The 19107-nt window shown below is 44.4% G+C and overlaps 1 protein-coding gene across 2 annotated transcripts in view; it reads right to left on the reverse strand.

Annotated features, from left to right (window-relative positions):
• The window catches only part of IFT81 (intraflagellar transport 81), a 230339-nt gene that overhangs the window by 64842 nt on the left and 146390 nt on the right, over positions 1-19107 (reverse strand). For both annotated transcript variants that reach the window (XM_073626490.1, XM_073626501.1), the window contains one exon: positions 7278-7406. In XM_073626490.1, the coding sequence (XP_073482591.1) occupies positions 7278-7406 (129 nt within the window). The remainder of the gene's footprint in view (positions 1-7277; positions 7407-19107) is intronic.

Here is a 19107-nt window from a genome sequence, read left to right on the forward strand (position 1 = left end):
AGTCCGGTACTGCAAGACAAAAAGTAGTGGGCACCGCCTCAATTGATGTGTTCACAGTAGAGAGTATTTGGCGAGAAGCCATAGCATGTGGTTCATAAAATGCAGGGAAAGGAAAAATCCTCCGTGGTCTCTGCTACAAAAACAGGTTCCTCAATACTTTCCCTCATAATATCTTCCAGTAAAAAAAGTTTCTACTGTAATTCCTGAACAGGGTCAGGGGGAATAGAGCATGTGTAGTGTTCTAGAAACGCCAAAAGTTTTCCAAAGAATTCAAACAGTGGCAGAGAAGTCTGCTTTTGTCCAACAGTCCGCATGGTGCATGCCTGGGAGAGAGCTAGAGTCAGAGGAGGGGAGCTGTGTATTAATAGGCCATTCCTCCGAAACAAGGAAACAGCTATCACCCTGAGTGGTATTTTGAGTTTCCATAGGCTGTCTGCAAAACACACACTTATAGGCCCTTTTGTCCCAGCTCCCCTGCACTTGTTATCCGCCAAAGCAAAGTCAGAGGACCCCCAGTGGTGTACTCACAGAATGGAGGTCAGAATGGATGGGGTTTTGCAGCTCTGGATACAGGAGTTGCTATCTTCAAGGACTGACTGTGTTCCTGTGGCTGTCTCTGTAGAAGATGGCAGCAGGAGTGCAGCAATATGCTGTGTGCATTTTCAGCCGAAAAGATGGGTGGGAATGCATCATTCGTGAGGTGTGACGAAGTTACCTCATTCTCCCAACACTAAGTCTAGAAAGGAGGAGAACAATGCCAAATATAAATTGCTCACTCTGAGAAACCTTAGAGACAGAATGGCAGGGGCTTTCACAAAAAAAGTGAATAACTCCCATATCCTGTCCCTATAAAACCACATAGGGTGCTATGCACATGCTTTTAAAAGAAAGGAACCAGTGCCAATATAGAAGGAAACCCTGTCTTTACTTTATCCACAGAGCTGGGCCTACTAGGGGTCCATGCTTCCCCTGCCATGGTTGGCATATCCCTAAAGGGGTCTTGAGGGTCTTGGAACCATAGAAATGGACCATAAACCTGGACCTGCATAGCACCAGAACTGATTCCCTGTGTGTCTCTCCCTGTAACAGTTGAAAGGCAGTTTATCCTCCTCTACATGCCACTGGCTTTCAGCTGCTTCAGGGAGAGACACACAGGGGATTGGTTCCTGTAACTGCCTCCCCCACCCACACCAATCTGTGCAATATTGTATAACCCCTGGCTGCCCGGGCCCCCCTGTGTGGCCCCCTTCCTGAAGAGCTTCCGGCTTCCTTCCTCTCTGCCAGCTGCTGCTATTTCAGGATGGAGAGCAGGGAAGGAGCCAGTAAATATGTCATATTTACCAACCCTTTTTCCTTTTGTGAATGAACACAGTATGTGATTGGTACTGATCACTCACTGTATTCATTCATTACTGAAGCATAGTAAACAGTGTTAACTATGCTTCGGTTTGTGAATGAACAAGAGCCTCTGTACAGAGCTTTCTGTTCATTCACTGTTCAGTGAGCTGAGGATAGCAGACTCTATGTCCTCGGTCCCTTTCTCTGTCTCAAAAGTGAAACATCAAGGGTCTGTTTGGAGCCCTGATATTTCACTAAACGCCCCCCAATAAAAAAAAAATTAATTACAAAATTGAATAAAATAAATAAAAATGGAGGGCTCATTCACACAGGTTCTCTGGCAAATGCAGAACCCTGTCTCCCCATTACACACTAACATTTAGTAGCAGTTCAGCACAGCTCAAATTTTCAATGCTGTGTAATGTCCTTCACACTGCACCCCATCACATTATGGCCAGGCAGCAGGAGGATAGTGGGGTGGGGCAGCAAAATGCATCTTCGCCTGTGTAGACAAAAATCCTTGCACCAGCCCTAAACAGAGTCTCATGGAGTTGGCCGGGTGAGTGTGGCATAAGCAGGGCCCTAGCAAATTCTTTTGCTAATGCCCAATCACCTGAAGGCAGCCTGCATATATAACCCACAATCTATGGATACAAGTCCTGTAACATGTACTATACAATGAAGATAATCTATTCTGGCAACAGGTTTAGAAGCAATCAATTATGCTAAAAAGACAGTAAAAATTAAATAAGAACAATTAAGTCAGCAGGAACCAATCTGCACAGACAACTATCAGCAGAAAGATGTGAGTAGTCTTGTCTTTTCAGAAATTCCTATTACCACTGTATTCTACAGTGTTCGTGTCTTGAGATAATTAATTCAGACAGAGGAGAGGATTACAGAAGTGCCTAGTCCAAATAAGCAAACCTACAAACCTACTAGTCTCTGACATCTACGTACAGTATGTTAGAAACATCCCCGTTTAAGGACGTTAGGCTGTTGGAAAAAAGAATAAAACATTTTGGACTTAGCCTAACAGGCCTCTCGTTAACGACAGGCTAAATTAGAAATGTATTATTATCCCATATTTATAAAGCACCAAAATATTATACAGCACTGGGTATTAACTAGCAAAAGGTTAAAATTACAGTTTCCAGACAAAGGAGAACAGGACCATGCCTGTATGAGCTTACAATGTAAGTAGCTAGAAAACAATAAAAAAAGGCAAGAGAGATGGCAATGGAGGCAGGTCATTTGAGTTAGGTGCATAGTAATGAATGAATGGGGTAGAGTGGAATGTAAAAATATTTTTTTTTAAGAGATGGATTTTAGGGAATGTTTAAGAGCAGTAATGTCAATCTGGTGTTTTGTTTTTTTTTTTTAATTTTATTTTGGCCCACATGCGGCCCTCTTGCTCCTGCTTTGCGGTCCTCAATTAACTAACTGAAAGCGAGCCCAGCTGTTTTTTACTTTTCAAAAGCTGCACTTACATTTGTCATTTTGTGATTAGCAGTTTAAAAATGATTATAGGTAAATGCAGCTCTCTAAATAAAAATACATTTCATATACCCTAAATAAACACTGAATCAAAGTAAATATTGACAATTGATAATGTAGACAAAACTGAAGTGACCTGGTATTATACCGCATACATGGTGCCAAAAAAAAAGTTCTTTAACCCTTTCGCTGCCAGGTCCTGTGCTCCATTTTGTACACTCAGGTGGGTCAGACCATTTTTGCAATTTTACCTTTGTTTTTTTTTTTTCACTTATAGCTTTCAGAATTTGTGAAAGACCACCAAAACCATATATTTTCTGAAAGCACATGATAAGTAGACTAAAAAGAAGGTGCTACTGATTTTTTTAGACCCCACGGTATTTGTGCAAATGTTTATCAAACCAATATATTTGCAAAAAATACACTAAAACCATTATTAGCAGATAAAAACACAGAACATTTTACAAAATTCCTACTAAATATAAAAGCTTAGCCTGTATTAAGTGAATAAATAACAAATATCTGTAAATTTTACATTGCGCCTTTTTGCGAAATGGTGAAAATTGAACAGATGCAAAAGTGTAAATATCCAAACTTCTCTAAAAATCTGAAGGCTTTAATTCTTCCCTTACAGCTTTCAGAATTTGTGAAAGACCCCCGAAACCATATATTTTCTGAAAGCATACGACCTCTAAAATAAAAAGAAGGTGCTACTGATTTTTTAGACTCCGCGGTGTTTGCGCAAATGTTTATCGAACCAATATATTCTTCAAAAAATACACTGGAGGCGTTCTTCAGGCGCTTTTTTGGTGACATATCAGAGGTCTAAACAGGCCCCCATATCTCTTTTTTTGAGACAGGGAAGGGGACTGAAGATAGTTCCTTTTCTTTGTATCACTTTACTTGAATGAATGAGAATCTGTACAGAGATTCCATTCATTCAGAAAATGACAGTCTGATACATTGTAATACTCGCGGTTACAATATATCAGCTGTCAGTAGACACATAGCAGTGATCAGTAGTGATCGCTGCATGTGCCCTCTCTTCTACAGGGGGGAGTTTAGTAAACACTAAACTACTAAAGCCCCCTCAAGCCCCAACTTCACCCCCACCGCTCCCCCCCCCCACTGTAATCTCCAGCCTAACAGATCACGGAGCTGCAGGCGGAGGGAGGGAAAGGAGGGATGCCACTTGGAGCGGCCATGGATCGGGGGGTGCAGGGGCAGTTGGGGGGGGGCGATCTGACTGGCGGGGGGGACACATCTGGACCCCCCCCAAGCCCCATGTAGCACCTGAAGCCGGTGGGAGTGGAAGAGGAGGGATGCCGGTTAATGATGGTGGCTGCGGGGAGCGGGTTTACGGGGGGGGGAGGTTGGATCGGGTGGAGGGTGGGTAATTAGTGCTGGGGGAGAAGGGGGGTGAAGGTGATAGGAGAGGAGAGTGGGGAGCAGTTTTAGATGAAAGGGGGTGGAGAAGCAGGGGACAGGGAGGCGGCGGCCTGGGTGGGGGGGGGGGGATCGTCCCATTAGGGGTTGATAACTCTGATCAGCGGGTTGTAATCCGCTGATAAGAGTTATAGAATTGTTTAGCAGTACTGAGCTGGCCACCTGCGGGCACTTCTGATCTGGCAGTGAAAGGGTTAAAGCATAAACAAATAGTAAAGTTTATATGAAAACAAAGATAATCGACTGTGTGGGAACCTCCACCTTGGTGTTCTTGCCTCCACCAAACATACGATATGAGTTTGAGTGCAATCTCACCAGAACCAATTGCTGTCTAACATATAGAGCAGCAAAACTCGTTCATTATTCTCTGTTCCCTCTTCACAAGGGGTGCATGCAGCATTCACTGGATATGAATATTCCTCCAATATTGTACATGGACATCAAAGGGAAAACTCACTCGCATTCATCCAAGCAGTGAATCACCAATGCCAGAAAGAAAAACGCATATAGTGTAGTATTTATTTTCAACAAAAAAATAAAAGTATAAAAAAAACATTAAAAATTAACATATTAATTTACAAGTTAAAGTGCTATGACATATACTGCTGGGTCACACCACTTACATCTGATGCTGCCAGACTACAAGAAGAATGGTGCCTGGACCTCAAGGGTATCAGTAATAACATTCACATATAGTATGTACATTCAGAATAAAAGCTGGTAGTAGATAACTTACATCCTGTGTCACCACCCTGAAAACAGAATGGCAGCTGGACCTCAGGCATGTAAGATAAAGCTCCCCTTGTGAAGAAGGAACAGAGAGTAATGAACGGGTTTTGCTGCTCTATATGTTAAATAGCAATTGGTTCTGGTGAGTTTGCACTCTGAATGTTTGGTGGAGGCAAGAACACCATGGTGGAGGTTCCCACACAGTCGATTATCTTTGTTTTCATATAAACTTTACTATTTATTTATGCTTTAAAGGACTATTTTTTTTTTTGGCACCATGTATGCAGTATAATAATAACCACGTCACTTCAGTTTTGTCTACATTATCGACTGTCAATATCTACTTTGATTCAATGTTTATTTGAGATATATGAAATTTGATTCATTATTTAGAGCGCTGCATTTACCTATAATCATTTTTAAACTGCTAATCACAAAATGACAAATGTAAGTGTAGCTTTTGGGAAGTAAAAAACAACTGGGCTCGCTTTCAGTTAATTGGGGACCGCAAAGCAGGAACATGTGGCCCAAAATAAAACGAAAAAAAAAAAAACCCACCAGATTGACATTACTGCTCTTAAACAGTTCCTAAAATCCAGCTCTTAAAAAAAAATATTTTGATATTCTTCTCTACCCCAATCTTTCATTACTATGCACCTAACTCAAAATGACCTGCTTCCAATGCCATCTCTCTTGCCTTATACTTTACATTATTGATTGTTAATATTCACCTTAATTCAATGTTTATTTGAGATATATAAAATTATTTCATTATTTAGAGCGCTGCATTTACCTATACTTATTGTTTTGTGTTTGTATATCTACACATACTGCACACTGCCACACACTGACCAACCTAGCCCTGACATACAATCTATTCACAGTTTAAAAAATGATGTATGGCCTTTTTCTCTGGTACAGCATAAATTGCAGTTTTTTACTATAATCTTAATTTACCAAAGTGCTATAATCTTTTTTTCAGAAATAAAGTGGTTTGGCTCTTAATAGGTATTATCAGCCCCTTGATGTTTTATTCCACTCCAGTTTGATTCAGGCTGGGTTCACACTATAACACGCTGTGGATCGCACAGGAGCGCTGTGTATCCCTTTTTCCCCATTTCAGGGCCGATTCTATGCCTGAATTCAACCCTGAAATGGAGCCAAAGACGCACAGCATTTTTGTGCAGTGCGCTCCGCAGCTGCCCCGGAGATATGTGAACCGGCTCCATAGGGAGCCAGTCACATTCTCCTGCTATGCGAATTAGATGCGGGGAAACGCGCATCTAATTTGCATAGGTGTGAGCGGGCCTCACTGTTTCATTCGAGTCTGACATGCCTCATGTATAGGTTTAAATGTGGCAGCCAGTCTAATAGAGCTAGGTAGAGAATTCCAGAAAATGAAGGCTGTTCTATACAAATCCCGTAGGTGTTCATAAGCTGAGATAATTGTTTGGAGAGAATTTGTGTATGAGGTCAGAAATATCAGTGGATGAGTGGTCAAGTGTTTGAGGGCAGGGGACATGGGGGTGTTATGAATGTGGGAGGTGATCTTAAGGGGAGAGTCAAAAGTGGCCCTAAGACAGTAAATGTGTGAGGTAGGTAGGGTGGCAGTGCCATTTATTGTAATCAAAAAGTGAAAGCAGGACAGGGAAAATGATTGGCTTACCTTTTATTTGTATCTTTAATAAACATATTGCTCAAAATTTACATGTACTAGTTATCAGAGGCAAATGGAGTGCAATATCCTTGGGTATAGTTAATTCCGTTTGATTTATGTATTTGGGTCATTGGTGGAATATTTCTTTTATTGACACTATCTGGCACATTTATATGTGCTAAATTCAGAAACAGTTTGGTTTAGTTGCAAATCTATGGTAAAAGTTTTAACAAAATTTGTCTTAGTCCATTTGATTCCAGTTATCGAACCTAAATGTTCTATACCTTTAGCAATTTTCCATATGGCATGCCTGCTGGGTCAAATTATCATTAGGCACAAGTAGAGTGTTCAGCTCTGAACGCCTCATCTCATAATGTCTGTAGGAGGCCACAGACCAGGGGAGTATACTCACAGTGCTCAGAAGGAAAGTGCTATCTATGGTTAGGACACAGAGGCATGTGGGGTTGCTTCATAGTCACAGCTCAGTTGCTGCTAGGCAATAAATACAATTCTAAATCTTCGATCGAGAGGAACACAGTTCAGGCATATAAACACTCCACTTTAGTTACAGTACACAGCGGCAGAACTTAAATATTTAGAATAAAATTACCATTTCAGACATGTCATCCAGAGTTCGTCCCTTCATTTCATCTACTTCATTTTTCAAAACAGACAATCTCTCCAACTCTTCCTGGGTGTCAGTATATCCAGATATCCCTCTTTTTTGCTCTATGGCTTGCTGGAAAAAAAATTCAATGATAAATGTAATGGAAGAATTCTCTACACAACTCGTATAAAGTGCTGTAAAAATGTACAGAAAAGAGTAATAGTGTTTGTACAATGTACAGTTCTTAAAGTGGTTTAAAGGTTTTTTTTTTCTTCTAAAATAAATATGTCATACTCACCAGCTCTGCACAATGATTTTGCATAGAGCAGCTCCGATCCTCCTTTTCTGGGGTCCCCTGCCGGCGCTACTGGCTCTTCCTGTCTGCCCAATGCCCCTTTACAAGTTGCTTGCTATGGGGGTACTCCTGTGGCCTCGATCACGAGCAGTACTGTGTGCATCTGACGTACACAGTGCAGCTCAGCCCCACCCCCCACTCTCTGCTCATAGGATATGATTGACAGCAGCAAGAGCCAATGGCTCCTGCTGCTGCTGAGCCTCCTGTGAGAAGAGGGGAGAAAAGAGCAGTGCTTCTGCAGACAGGCACAGCACTGAATCAGACTCAGGTAAATACTTAGCGGGCGGCTAGGGGTAGCTGACATGAAAAGATTTTTTACCGTAATGCAGAAAATGCATTAAGTAACCTTTACCTGTTACCTTTAAAACCACTTTATGTTTGCAGTGGCTTCCAATGACAAGTATATTTGTACAATCTCTGCTAACTTCAAATTCCAAAATCACTAGCAAAAGGAACATACAGTAGATGCAATACACCATCAGCAGATGTAATCTGCATTATGTAGGAGAATATAGAAGACTGAAATCAATTATGCAATATTATTTACCACCAGTTGTAAATTTTCGTTTACTTAAATTCTTAGGCCCTTTTCACATGTTAGGCCCACTCGGATCCACCTGTCCATTTTTCAGGTGGCCGAGCAGGCCACCCATTGACTTGTATGGGCAGGCGGATGTCTGCTGACACCTGCCTGCCATCCGATAAGATCTGCTGAAAACAGACGGATGCCGATACGTTCACCATCCGTCAAGCGGATCGGATGGGATCGGATGAAAATGGACAGGCGGATACGTTTTCATCCGATCACCCATAGAGAACAGCGGGGCTCTGACAGGTCCGTCCCTGCACAGTGAGCAGAGACGGACCTGTCATCCGCTGACTCACCGGGGCTCAGCGGGGATCAACGGAGCGATCTCCCGCTGAGCTGGCACCCCACCCCGTGTGAAAGGGGCCTTACAGCTTAAAAAAAAAACATATTTACATATATACAAAATAAATATAAATACATAAAGAAACAAACCAAAATCAGCTAACTACTATCATTAACAGAAAACCGTTTTTTTTGCCAGAAAAAACAAACAGAACTAAATATTAGTATTAATATCATTATAGTGCTCTTCAACAAACCCCCTACCTCCACATAAATACACCCCCAGGCTAAGAAACTATGAAACATTAAACTATTAGACATTTAACCCATCCATGCAGGCTTTTTTCAAAAATCTGGGGCGCGTAAAAAGGACAGAAAAAAAAAGCCGCACACCCAGAGATTGACAGACAGCAGCAAAAGGGACTTGACATGCCTTTGTCCAGGCTTCCCACTGCCGCCTGTCCTTCTCAAGATCCCAAATCTTTCCAACTTCACCCAGAATGTTGTGTGCGCCACAACCTCGACAGAAAGGACTTTTTTCCGAGTGGAAATCTCAGCGTAAAATAATGTACTACTAAACTGACTAGAAAAAGTGTCTCGAAATCAAAATCCTAGCTGAAAAGTCTGAAAAGCCCCGTATGCCCACTCTGCATAAGACATGCGGGAAAGGAAATGGATACCCAGAGCCACACCCACCTGCTTACAGACTTCTATATTGAAGGGACGCCGAAGCAAGAAATGGTCCATCGTCTCCTCCACCCCACCACGTTCCACTCTTGGGCAACCACGGTTATCCATAGTGCTTCAGGTTACCCTCCACATAGAGTCTGCTATGGAACGAGCATCAGGCCAAATCCCAAAACTTTAAAAGAGACGCATGGGCTTAAAAAAAAAACAAAAAAAACAAAAAAAAAACACATTTATACTCACCTAGATAGATTTTCCAATAAAGCCTCCATTTGTAATAAATATCCGGAAATCTCTTATAAGATTGTGACCAGATGGTACAGGATGCCATTAGTCCTCGGCAAGCTCTTTCCACAACAAATTGCCATATGTTGGCACACATACTGTTTCGTTTTTACACATTTTTTGGGACTGCCATCCACTGCAACCCTACTGGAAATCCGTAAAAGGGATAATTCAGATATTCACAGAATTTTCCCTGTTTTATAGCGATATGAGAAATCCCTGCTAATTCATATATTAAATGTTGCCAGGGCTTGTATCCCTAGTGCCAGGAAAAGTCCAAACCCACCAATATTATAACAGTGGTTTTCAAGGGTAAATTGCATCCAAAAGATGGAAGATCTTACAACGGCCCTCAGAGACAAGATTTCTGACCAGACCAAATGATGGTATTATTGGGAAGAATATATTGTCTAAATATAAACGAATGCTTAAGGAATCTAGTTTCATCACGTACATCTGCTCGCACCTCCTTTACCCTATATCAGATTAAAAGATGCAGGTACTGCAAATATGCCTGGGGCAGCAATAATACATACAGTACCTATATGTCCTCCACCCTAAGTTCTTAATCCACCAGGCTCCCTCGAGTTGGAGTTCACACTTCTCCTCTACTTCTTCCTGTTCCCTAGCCTTCCCTTCCATGTCTATGCCCTGGGTACCCCATAAATTCTCTAAACTTGTCCGCTTTCTGATCACAACTCTGCCTGTTAAACCGCCTACTGTTTGTCCCCTTGGTTGGCAAATTCAGCTTTTTCTTTGACTACATTCCCATCTGCCACACTGCTCCTGTGTTTCTACCAGCTGCTCATCTAATCTGTATCCTGTCTTGTGCTGGGACTACTCTAAAGCCCTGCTCTTCCTCAAAGTCCTACATCTGTCTTGATCACCTGCCTTTAACAGCACCTGCCAGCAAAGCCATCCTCAAGAGTCTTCTACAGAAGTGTGAATCTCCAGATTGGCGATTCGGCACTCATGCCTCTCATCCCATTTCCAACATCCCAAGGGTTTTTTTGATTAGAGGTATAAGGAAAGCCCTCTTCTCACTTCAGGTTTAAAACAGGTACGCAATAACTAGTCACATTTAATAATATATTTAAAGAGTAACTCCACTTTTGTTGAGAAAAAAACATTCCCCTCTGGGTGATCTATGTCTATTACAAGGATTTTGACAATCTTTGTTGCAGATTCCTACCTTTTTGTTATTCTGAAGAAATCCCTGTGTGTTTATCTGTGCCCATGTGCACAAGTTAGTCTAATGGGAGTGGTGTCAAAATTATCAGCCAGCTGCTGCACCTGCAAAGCTCTAATGAGGACAATTGCAGGGTCTGCATCCCTTTGGACATGATTTCCTATTGGGAGTATCTCACCAGAAATGACATTTTTGTTGCAAGGGATGCCTGAAATCTGACTTGTATCTTAGTGCAGACTTCTAGGATAATCAGTGAGCCAATTCCACAAGCAGGAAATGACATTCTGTGTACAGAACACTTCCAGGTAGCCATGATGCCTTGCATTTCACAGAAAATTACAGAGCTGCAGATTGAAAAAGAAAGTGGTTGTAAAGGCAGAAGGTTTTTTATCTTAATGCATTCTATGCATTAGGATAAAAAACCTTCTGTGTGCAGCAGCTTCCCTCAGCTGCCCTAATACTTACCTGAGCCCATCTATATCCAGCGATGTTGTACAAGAGACTCAGCTGTCCAGGACTCCACTCCTCATTGGCTGAGACAGCAGCATGGTGCCATTGGCTCCCGCTGCTCTCTATCAAAGTCAGTGAGCCAATGAGGAGAGAAAGGAGGTGGGGCTGGGCCGTGGCTTCGTGTCTGAATGGACACAGGTAGGTGCGGCTCAGGTGCCCTCATAGAAAGCTGCTTGCTGTGGGGGCACTCAACAGGAAGGAGGGGCCAAAAGAACCAAAGAGGGACCCAAGAAGAGGAGGATCTGGGTTGCAAAACCACTGCACAGAGCAGGTAAATATAACATGTAGCAATTTTATATGCTATATTATTATTTTTTTTTTATTTGCTATTTTTGAGTTACCCTTTATTTTTATTTTTTTTTAACAAACACATAATTGTATTATTGCTGTGTTTGGTGCCAGGAGTTCAGAATTAACAGCCCATATACGCTGATGAACCGCAGTGGGTAAAAACTGACTTGTGGTAATGAAATACAAACCTTTAAGTCAGGGGTGTCCAAACTTTTTTGAAAGAGGGCCAGATTTGATGTAGTGAACGTGCGTGAGGGCTGACCATTTTGCCTGAATTCTTTGAACCATTAAAAGTAGGTTCATCCGAGCACTAATACACTGCCCAACAAGAATTCTCTTGCCTTTGTGGCTGTGTGTGGTGAAGACATGAGCTTGGGCGTGTTATTTGGCTATACCGCATTCATCGGCGTATAACACGCACCTTCACTTTAGGAGGGAAGTTTCAGGAAAAAAATGAAATTGTAAATAAAGAACTGTGAAGCAAAATAAGGGTCAGTGTCCATGAATGCAGCCTAATCAGTGCCTAGCTGCAGCCCCACCATTGCCATGAATGAAGCCTTACTATTGCCAGGAATGCAGCACCCCTATTGCCATGAATGCAGACTCACCATTGCCATCAGTGCAGCCTGACTGATGCCCATCTGCAACCTCGGATGGGACAGGGAGGGGGCAGGATGAGCGCCAACAGATTACATACAGCAGAATCTGTTTTCTTGGCAGCCTCTTTAAAACAAAGTCCCGCCTCCTATGATGGGCAGAACAGTCGTCCAATGGCAGCGCAGGAGATGGGACTTCCTTTTACAGAGGCCGCCGTGTAAACAGGAAATTCACCTGTAAATACGGCATTCGTCCCACCTCCTCTCTGTCCCCTCCAAGGCAGCCAGCATGTATATCTTTTGTGGCCCCCGGTGCTTGGGGATTCGTTGGGGGCCACAAAAGATATACATGTCCAAACTAACAGGCGGACCGTTCGAAAACCAAAACGCGGGCGCGATTGGCCCACGGGCCGGACTTTGGACATGCCTGCTTTAAGTGAATCAAATTAAAAACATCAATGTGCCACTGTATGCATGAGGTTTTATTTTGCTCACAAAATTTTTGTTGATTCCAATGTAGGGAAAACAGAAACAGTATAAAACACTGAAAATTTCTAAAATTTTTAAAAATGAAGACAAAAGGTTAAAACTATAACAAGGCATCTATAGTAAACTGACTCTTAAGAAGGCAGCGTCAATAGAGTAAAATGGGAACTAAACTGTGTTCCCCAATGGGTTAGGACCTGTAGTTTATTTGCTATAAGTTCGTTTTATACAGGTAACTGAAATTAATTTAGTGTATTTTATAAAGCAAAAATATATAAAAAATAGGATTTTTTCATCATACTTAACTGTAAAATCCTTTTCTTTGATTACATCACAGGACACAGTTAGGCTAATATTCATTACCTACTGGGTTATTCGCCATCTCTAGGTGAACGGGCACTGGTAGACAAAGTCTTATGTCGTGTACACACAGGCGGACTTTTTGGCATCAAAGGTCCGACGGACTTCTGACGGAATTTCGAACGAACGGACTTGGCTACACACGATCACACCAAAGTACGACGGATTCGTACGTGATGACGTACGAACGGACTAAAAATAAGGAAGTTCATAACCAGTAGCCAATAGCTGCCCTAGCGTCGGTTTTCGTCCACTGGACTAGCATACAGACGAGCAGATTTCTCCATAGGAACTGGGTCCGGCGGAAAGATTTGAAACATGTTCCAAATCTAAAGTCCGCTGCAGGTCCTATGAAGCCCACACACGGTCGGATTGTCTGACGGATTCATTCCGTCTGACCAGTCTGGTCCAAAAATCCGCCCGTGTGTACACGGCATTAGACAGGAAGTCTGCCCCTATATAACCCCTCCCATACAGGAAGTACTTCAGTTTTGTAGCAAGTAGGGTTGTCCCGATACCGATACTAGTATCGGTATCGGCACCGATACCGAGCATTTGCCCAAGTACTTGTACTCGGGCAAATGCTCACGATGCTTCCCCCGATACCTTGAGAGTCAGCAGTGATCGGCGCGTGGGGGAGTTACAAGCTTCTCCCCCAGCAGCTTTCAGCTGCTTTAGTGAAATCTATACAGCGGTGATCGGTGCTTGTAACTCCCCCACACGCGATCACTGCTGTCACCACATCCTCCATGCCCCCTCCGTTCCGCTGTCCCCCTCCATGTCCTCCTCCTTCCTTTTCTGTATGGACAGAGTCCGCTGACTCTGTCCATTCACATAACTGAAACATTGTAACCTCCTGTGATTACGATGTCTCAGTTTATGAATAGAGAGGAGCCGCTGTCTTCTCTCCATTCATTTTCAGTGCAGCTGAGGCTGCAGAGAAAGGGACTGGGGAATCTCTATCCTCGGTCTTTCTCTGTCTCAAGGGGGAGTTATCAGGGGTCTGTTAAGATCCCTGATATCTCACCAAAGCCCCCCAACAGGGCTGATTAAAAAAAAAAAAAAACACAAAGTATTGCAATAAATAAAAAAAAAAAAATATTGTAAAAAATAATAAAAATTTAAATAAAAAAAAAACCACACAGACATAGGCTAATATTCATTACCTACTGGGACGCCCCAGAGCAATAGCCTTGAAGGGAGGGAGACACCCTGCCAAACAAAAATGACCATCAGACTTTAAATGGCAGCCTGTAGTACACTACAGCCAAAAGCCAAATCTTCGGCTGCTCTAACATCTACCTGATAAAATCTTGTAAACGTATGCACTGAAGACCAGGTAGCAGCCTTACAAATCTGAGTCACAGATACCTGATGGCGAAAAGCCCAGGAAGTTCTTACACCCCTGGTAGAATGAGCTCTCATCCTAAAGGGAGGAGCCTGACATTTCAGACCATAGGCCTGAATGACCAACTGGCGGACCCAATTGGCAATGGAAGCTTTGAAAGCTGCCTGCCCCTTCTTGGGTCCTTCTGGTAAAACAAAAAAGAAGTCTGATTCTTGGATCTCCGCAGATCTAGACAAATAAACTCTGACTGCCCGGACGACGTCCAAGGAATACAGTCGTCTCTGATCCGTGGAATGAGGCTGAGAGAAAAAAGAAGGCAAAACAATGTCCTGATTTAAATGAAAGGCTGACAGGATGAAATAAAATATTACGCAACACCACCTTGTCATGGTGAAGAATTAGGTATGGTTCCCTACTTGAAAGGGCCACCAATTCCGACACCCTTCTAGCCGAGGTGATGGCCATCAGAAAGGCTAGCTTGCGTGACAGCAAGACCAATGGAATGTCCTTGATATGCTCAAATGGTTGTTTCTGTAACACAAACAGCACCAAGGACACATAGGTGACCTAATGGGGGAAACTAACGAGTTGCCCCCTGCATAAAGGTTCGGACCAGCAAATGGGAGGCTAAAGGCCTTTGGAAGAATACTGACAGGGTCAAAATCTGACCTCTGATTTTACTCAAAGCCTGATTTCCACAGCCGACTGTAGAAAAAAGAGAATTCTCCCAATCACGTATTTCCTAGGATGCCATTTTCTGGCCTCACTCCAAGCAATATAAGTCTTCCAGACATTATGATAGATCTTCCTAGCATTCACTAGGGTAGACACCACTGGTCCCAAGATGCCACGATCCTTCAGCACCCTGGCTTCAATAGCCATGCTGTCAAATTTAGAGACTGTAAATTGGGATGGAATATAGGACCCTGAGACAGTAGATCGGGGTGGTGCGGAAGCGTCTATGGCCCGTCTATTGCCAATCTCACAGTCTCTGGGAACCAGGGCCAGGCTGGTGCCACCAGAATGACTGGAACCCCCTCTCTCCGGAACCTGCACAATAAATGTGGAAGGAGAGGGATCAGTGGGAAAGCAGGGAGTACTGGCACCATGGAACTACCAGAGCATCTGCTCCGATTGCCAGGGGATCCCTTGTTCGGGACACAAACTGATGTAGCTTGTTGTTGAACCTGGATGCCAATAGATCGACATCTGGCCATCCCCAACACTGGCAAATTTCCCGGAATACTCTCGGTGTAGGGACCATTCCCCCAGGTAGACCTGCTGGCGGTCCATATCCCATCCACCGGGATATGGACTGCCAAAAGAACCGGCACATGTGCCTCTGCCGAGGCTAGTATGTGGTTCACCTCTTTCTGAGCTGAATGACTTCTGGTACCACCCTGGTGGTTTATATAGGCCACTGCAGTGGCATTGTCGGACTGAACCCTGATAGGGCAATCCTGAAGCTCCACTGTCCAGGACCATAGGGCCAGACGTACAGCCCGCAACTCCAGGATGTTGATGGGCAGGCTCTGTTCTGCCCCTGACCATCTCCCCTGAGCTGTGAGCCCCTCTAGGGTCTCTCCCCAGCCCAAGAGACTGGCGTCTGTGTTCAGTACTCTCCAAGACACTGGGAGGAAGGATCTTCCCTTTCGCAAGTTCTGTTCCTGCAACCACCAGCTTAGGCTTAAGCGCGCTCGAAGAGATAAGAACATGGGGTAAACAAGGGCTTGCCCTCTCCTGTTCAAAGCCGGCAAGATGTCTTGTTGTATAGGCCTGGAATGGAACTGGGCATAGGGCACTGTCTTGAAGGAGGACACCATCCTTCCTAGAAGGCTTATACAGAGCCAAATAGAGGGTTGTCTGGTGCCCCTTATCTGACACACCTGATCCTTCAGGGCACAGATTCTTACGGGTGGCAAAAATACCCTTGCCTGGACCGGATCTAGGATCAGACTTAAATACTTCAGACTTTGAGATGGTCTCAAAGCTGACTTCTCTGTATTTATGACCCAGCCCAGGCTTTCGAAATACTGCACCGTGCAGGCCATGCTCTGTTCTAGAGCCTGTAGTAAGTGATCTCTGAGCAGGAGGTCATTCAGGTATCTGAGTACCAGGATTCCCTGGACCCTTAAAAGACCCAGTACTGGGGCTAGGATCTTTGTGAACACCCGGAGTGCTGTGGCAAGCCCAAAGGGCAGAGCCACAAACTGGAAATTCCGTTCCTCTACTGCAAATCACAGGAACCTCTGATAAGGTTGGAAGATAGATCCGTGTAAATACGCTTCTTTGATATCGATGGAGGCTAAGAAGTCTCCCATCTGGAGCGAGGCTACTACTGAGCGGACAGACTTCACCTGAAAAAGGACTGGATTAATAGATACTGGTTCAGGGATCTTCATTTCAAAATGGGCCTTGTGTTCCCGTTTTATTCTTGTACCGTGAACAGGTTTGAATAAAACCCTGCGCCACTTTCGGATACAGGAACCTGTATAAATCACTCCCCGATGCACTAAATGATCTAGTGCCTGAAACAATAAGTTTCTCTTTGGAGGATCCGAGGGAACACTGGATCTTAGAAACCTCTGAGGGGTAACCCTCCGTAATTCCAGCTTGTAACCGTGGGATACTGTCGAGGTGACCCACTCGTTCTGAACCACTGTTCTCCAAATGTCCGCAAAGTGCAGCAACTTTCCCCCTATCTGATAGAGTGGGGGCATCCCCTCAAAAGGAGGGCTTGGTGCCACATTTAGAAGAGTTTTGGACCCAGGGTTTCTTCTGGCCCTGGGGCTTGCCCCTGGCTCTAGCGCTCTGTTGGCAGCGCAGCTGCCTTGCCACGAGACACCTGAGGAAGCAGTCCCTGAGCTTTTAAACGAGGGATGCCTGGTCCTTCTCTTCACAGGAAGTGGAGAGCTCTTCCCCCAGGAAATCTTTTGGATATATTTGTCCAAATCATCACCAAACATTCCCCATGAAAGGGAACCCTGCCAATAACTTCTTACAAGGAAGCTCGGCTGACCAGTTCTTAAGCCACAAAAGTCTGCGCATGTGTACAGACAGAAGAGCCAAACGAGAAACCTGCTGTATTGAATCCTTCAAGGCATTAACAGCAAAATACAGCGCTCAAGGTATATCTGCTCTACTTTCAGCAGGATCATCCTCTTGATCAGGCCGTCTGACAAGATCCTTTAAGGACTGGCAGACTCCAATTGCTGCAACAGCTGGCTGAATAGTTGAACTGGCCAAAGAAAAAGAACCCTTTAATGGTGACTTCAGTTTCTTGTCAACAGGGTCCTTCAAGCCCTGTGCGTTATCCACCGGACAAGTTAAGTTCTTATTTAAGCAAAAAAACGCTGCATCTACAGCTGGCAAGCTCCACTTCTTAATGAACTTTTCCTCCATGGGATATAAAAGGGAAACATTTTAGGGGGAATGAAAATCCCGTCAGGATGTTCCCAATCAGCATACACTGCCTGTTCCAAGCCTGTGTGGCCTGAGGAGGCCTCAGGGACCCCAAAGAGGACCAGGGAGTCCTTGAGGCCAGCAGGTAACTTAAAGGCAGAAGGAACCATCTCAGTAAGGGTCTGGATCAAAAGCCTCTGCGACTGAGAGGCTGGTACCAACTGGACATCTTCTGGCCCAGACTGCTCAGAAGCAGACTCATCTGCCAGGCCCTCCACAGAATCCTTGGCATTTAGCTCTTCCCCATCCTCAACCCATTCCTTCTCCAAGATAGGAGGCTCGGTGGAGGGGGATCTGTCACGCTTCTTTAAATACCCCAAAAGGGAGACCCGTTAATAGGGCTCACCAAGCCCCTATGCAACAATCATGCTAAGCACCTTAGCCTGCCAAGCAACACCTGGTGACTCAAGTGACCCGGGTAAGGAGAAATGAACCGCTAAAAATGACTGGTTCAGAGCCTGCTCTGTGTCCCACAGCTGTCCCCTGGAAGCACCGCATGTCTGCCATACTCAGCTAAATAAGCTGGCTGTGCGCCGGTATGTTACGCGCATGCGTGCCCACGCACATGTGCGGCCCTGACGAACGGGCGCGGCTGTATTCGCATATGATGTGAATCTTCGCGCGCCAAGATTAGGCTACGGCGCATGTGCAGCTCTGTGTGTGTACAACTACTGTGGCGAAGCCGCATGCGCCATGGCCCCCAAACCGATGCGAACACTCGTGCAGTTTGGCGAATGCACGTGTGCCATGGCGAACCAAGATGTGCAATGGCGCACCCTCGTGCTCGGACCATCCATAAGAAAAAAACAGCCAAGACAACAGGAAAAAAGGTACTCTTTGTAAACACCCACAGCTAACCCAAATTCCCCCTGTGGTCACTGCACACAGGTGTCCAGTCCTCTAGCTAGCTTGACTGATTGTTACAATCACTGGGGCACCCCACAATAAGTAAATAAGGGGGTTTCACTTACCCATCCAGGCAAAGGGCAGACTAAGAAACTAAGAGCCCAATCTTCACCCATCACAGCAGGTTCTGTCACTTGGGGACCTTCAAGGACTGAGTACCCCTTTATGTTTTAGGGTCCACTCCCTTGGACCTGTACAGCACCCTGCAGGAATGCCTTAGCTCTATGGTGTCCAGGATTCCACTACGCAGGGTCCAGCGCCCAAAAGTCGCATTACAGGCAAATACTCGCAGGATCCTTGCGGCTTCTTTGAGAGGCTCGGGTACCATTTATTTAAGCATAAAAGCTTTTCTTCAAATGGATCCGATCGGTCAATCCCTCGATTCATTTAAGAACCGTTTTTGGGACTAAAGACCTCAAGCTTAACAAAATGTGCCCATCCACCTTGCAGACACTGGTAAAAAACTGAAGTACTTCCTGTATGGGAG

Source organism: Aquarana catesbeiana, linkage group LG01 (genome assembly GCF_042186555.1).
Source record: "Aquarana catesbeiana isolate 2022-GZ linkage group LG01, ASM4218655v1, whole genome shotgun sequence".
Taxonomy (NCBI): Eukaryota; Metazoa; Chordata; class Amphibia; order Anura; family Ranidae; genus Aquarana; species Aquarana catesbeiana.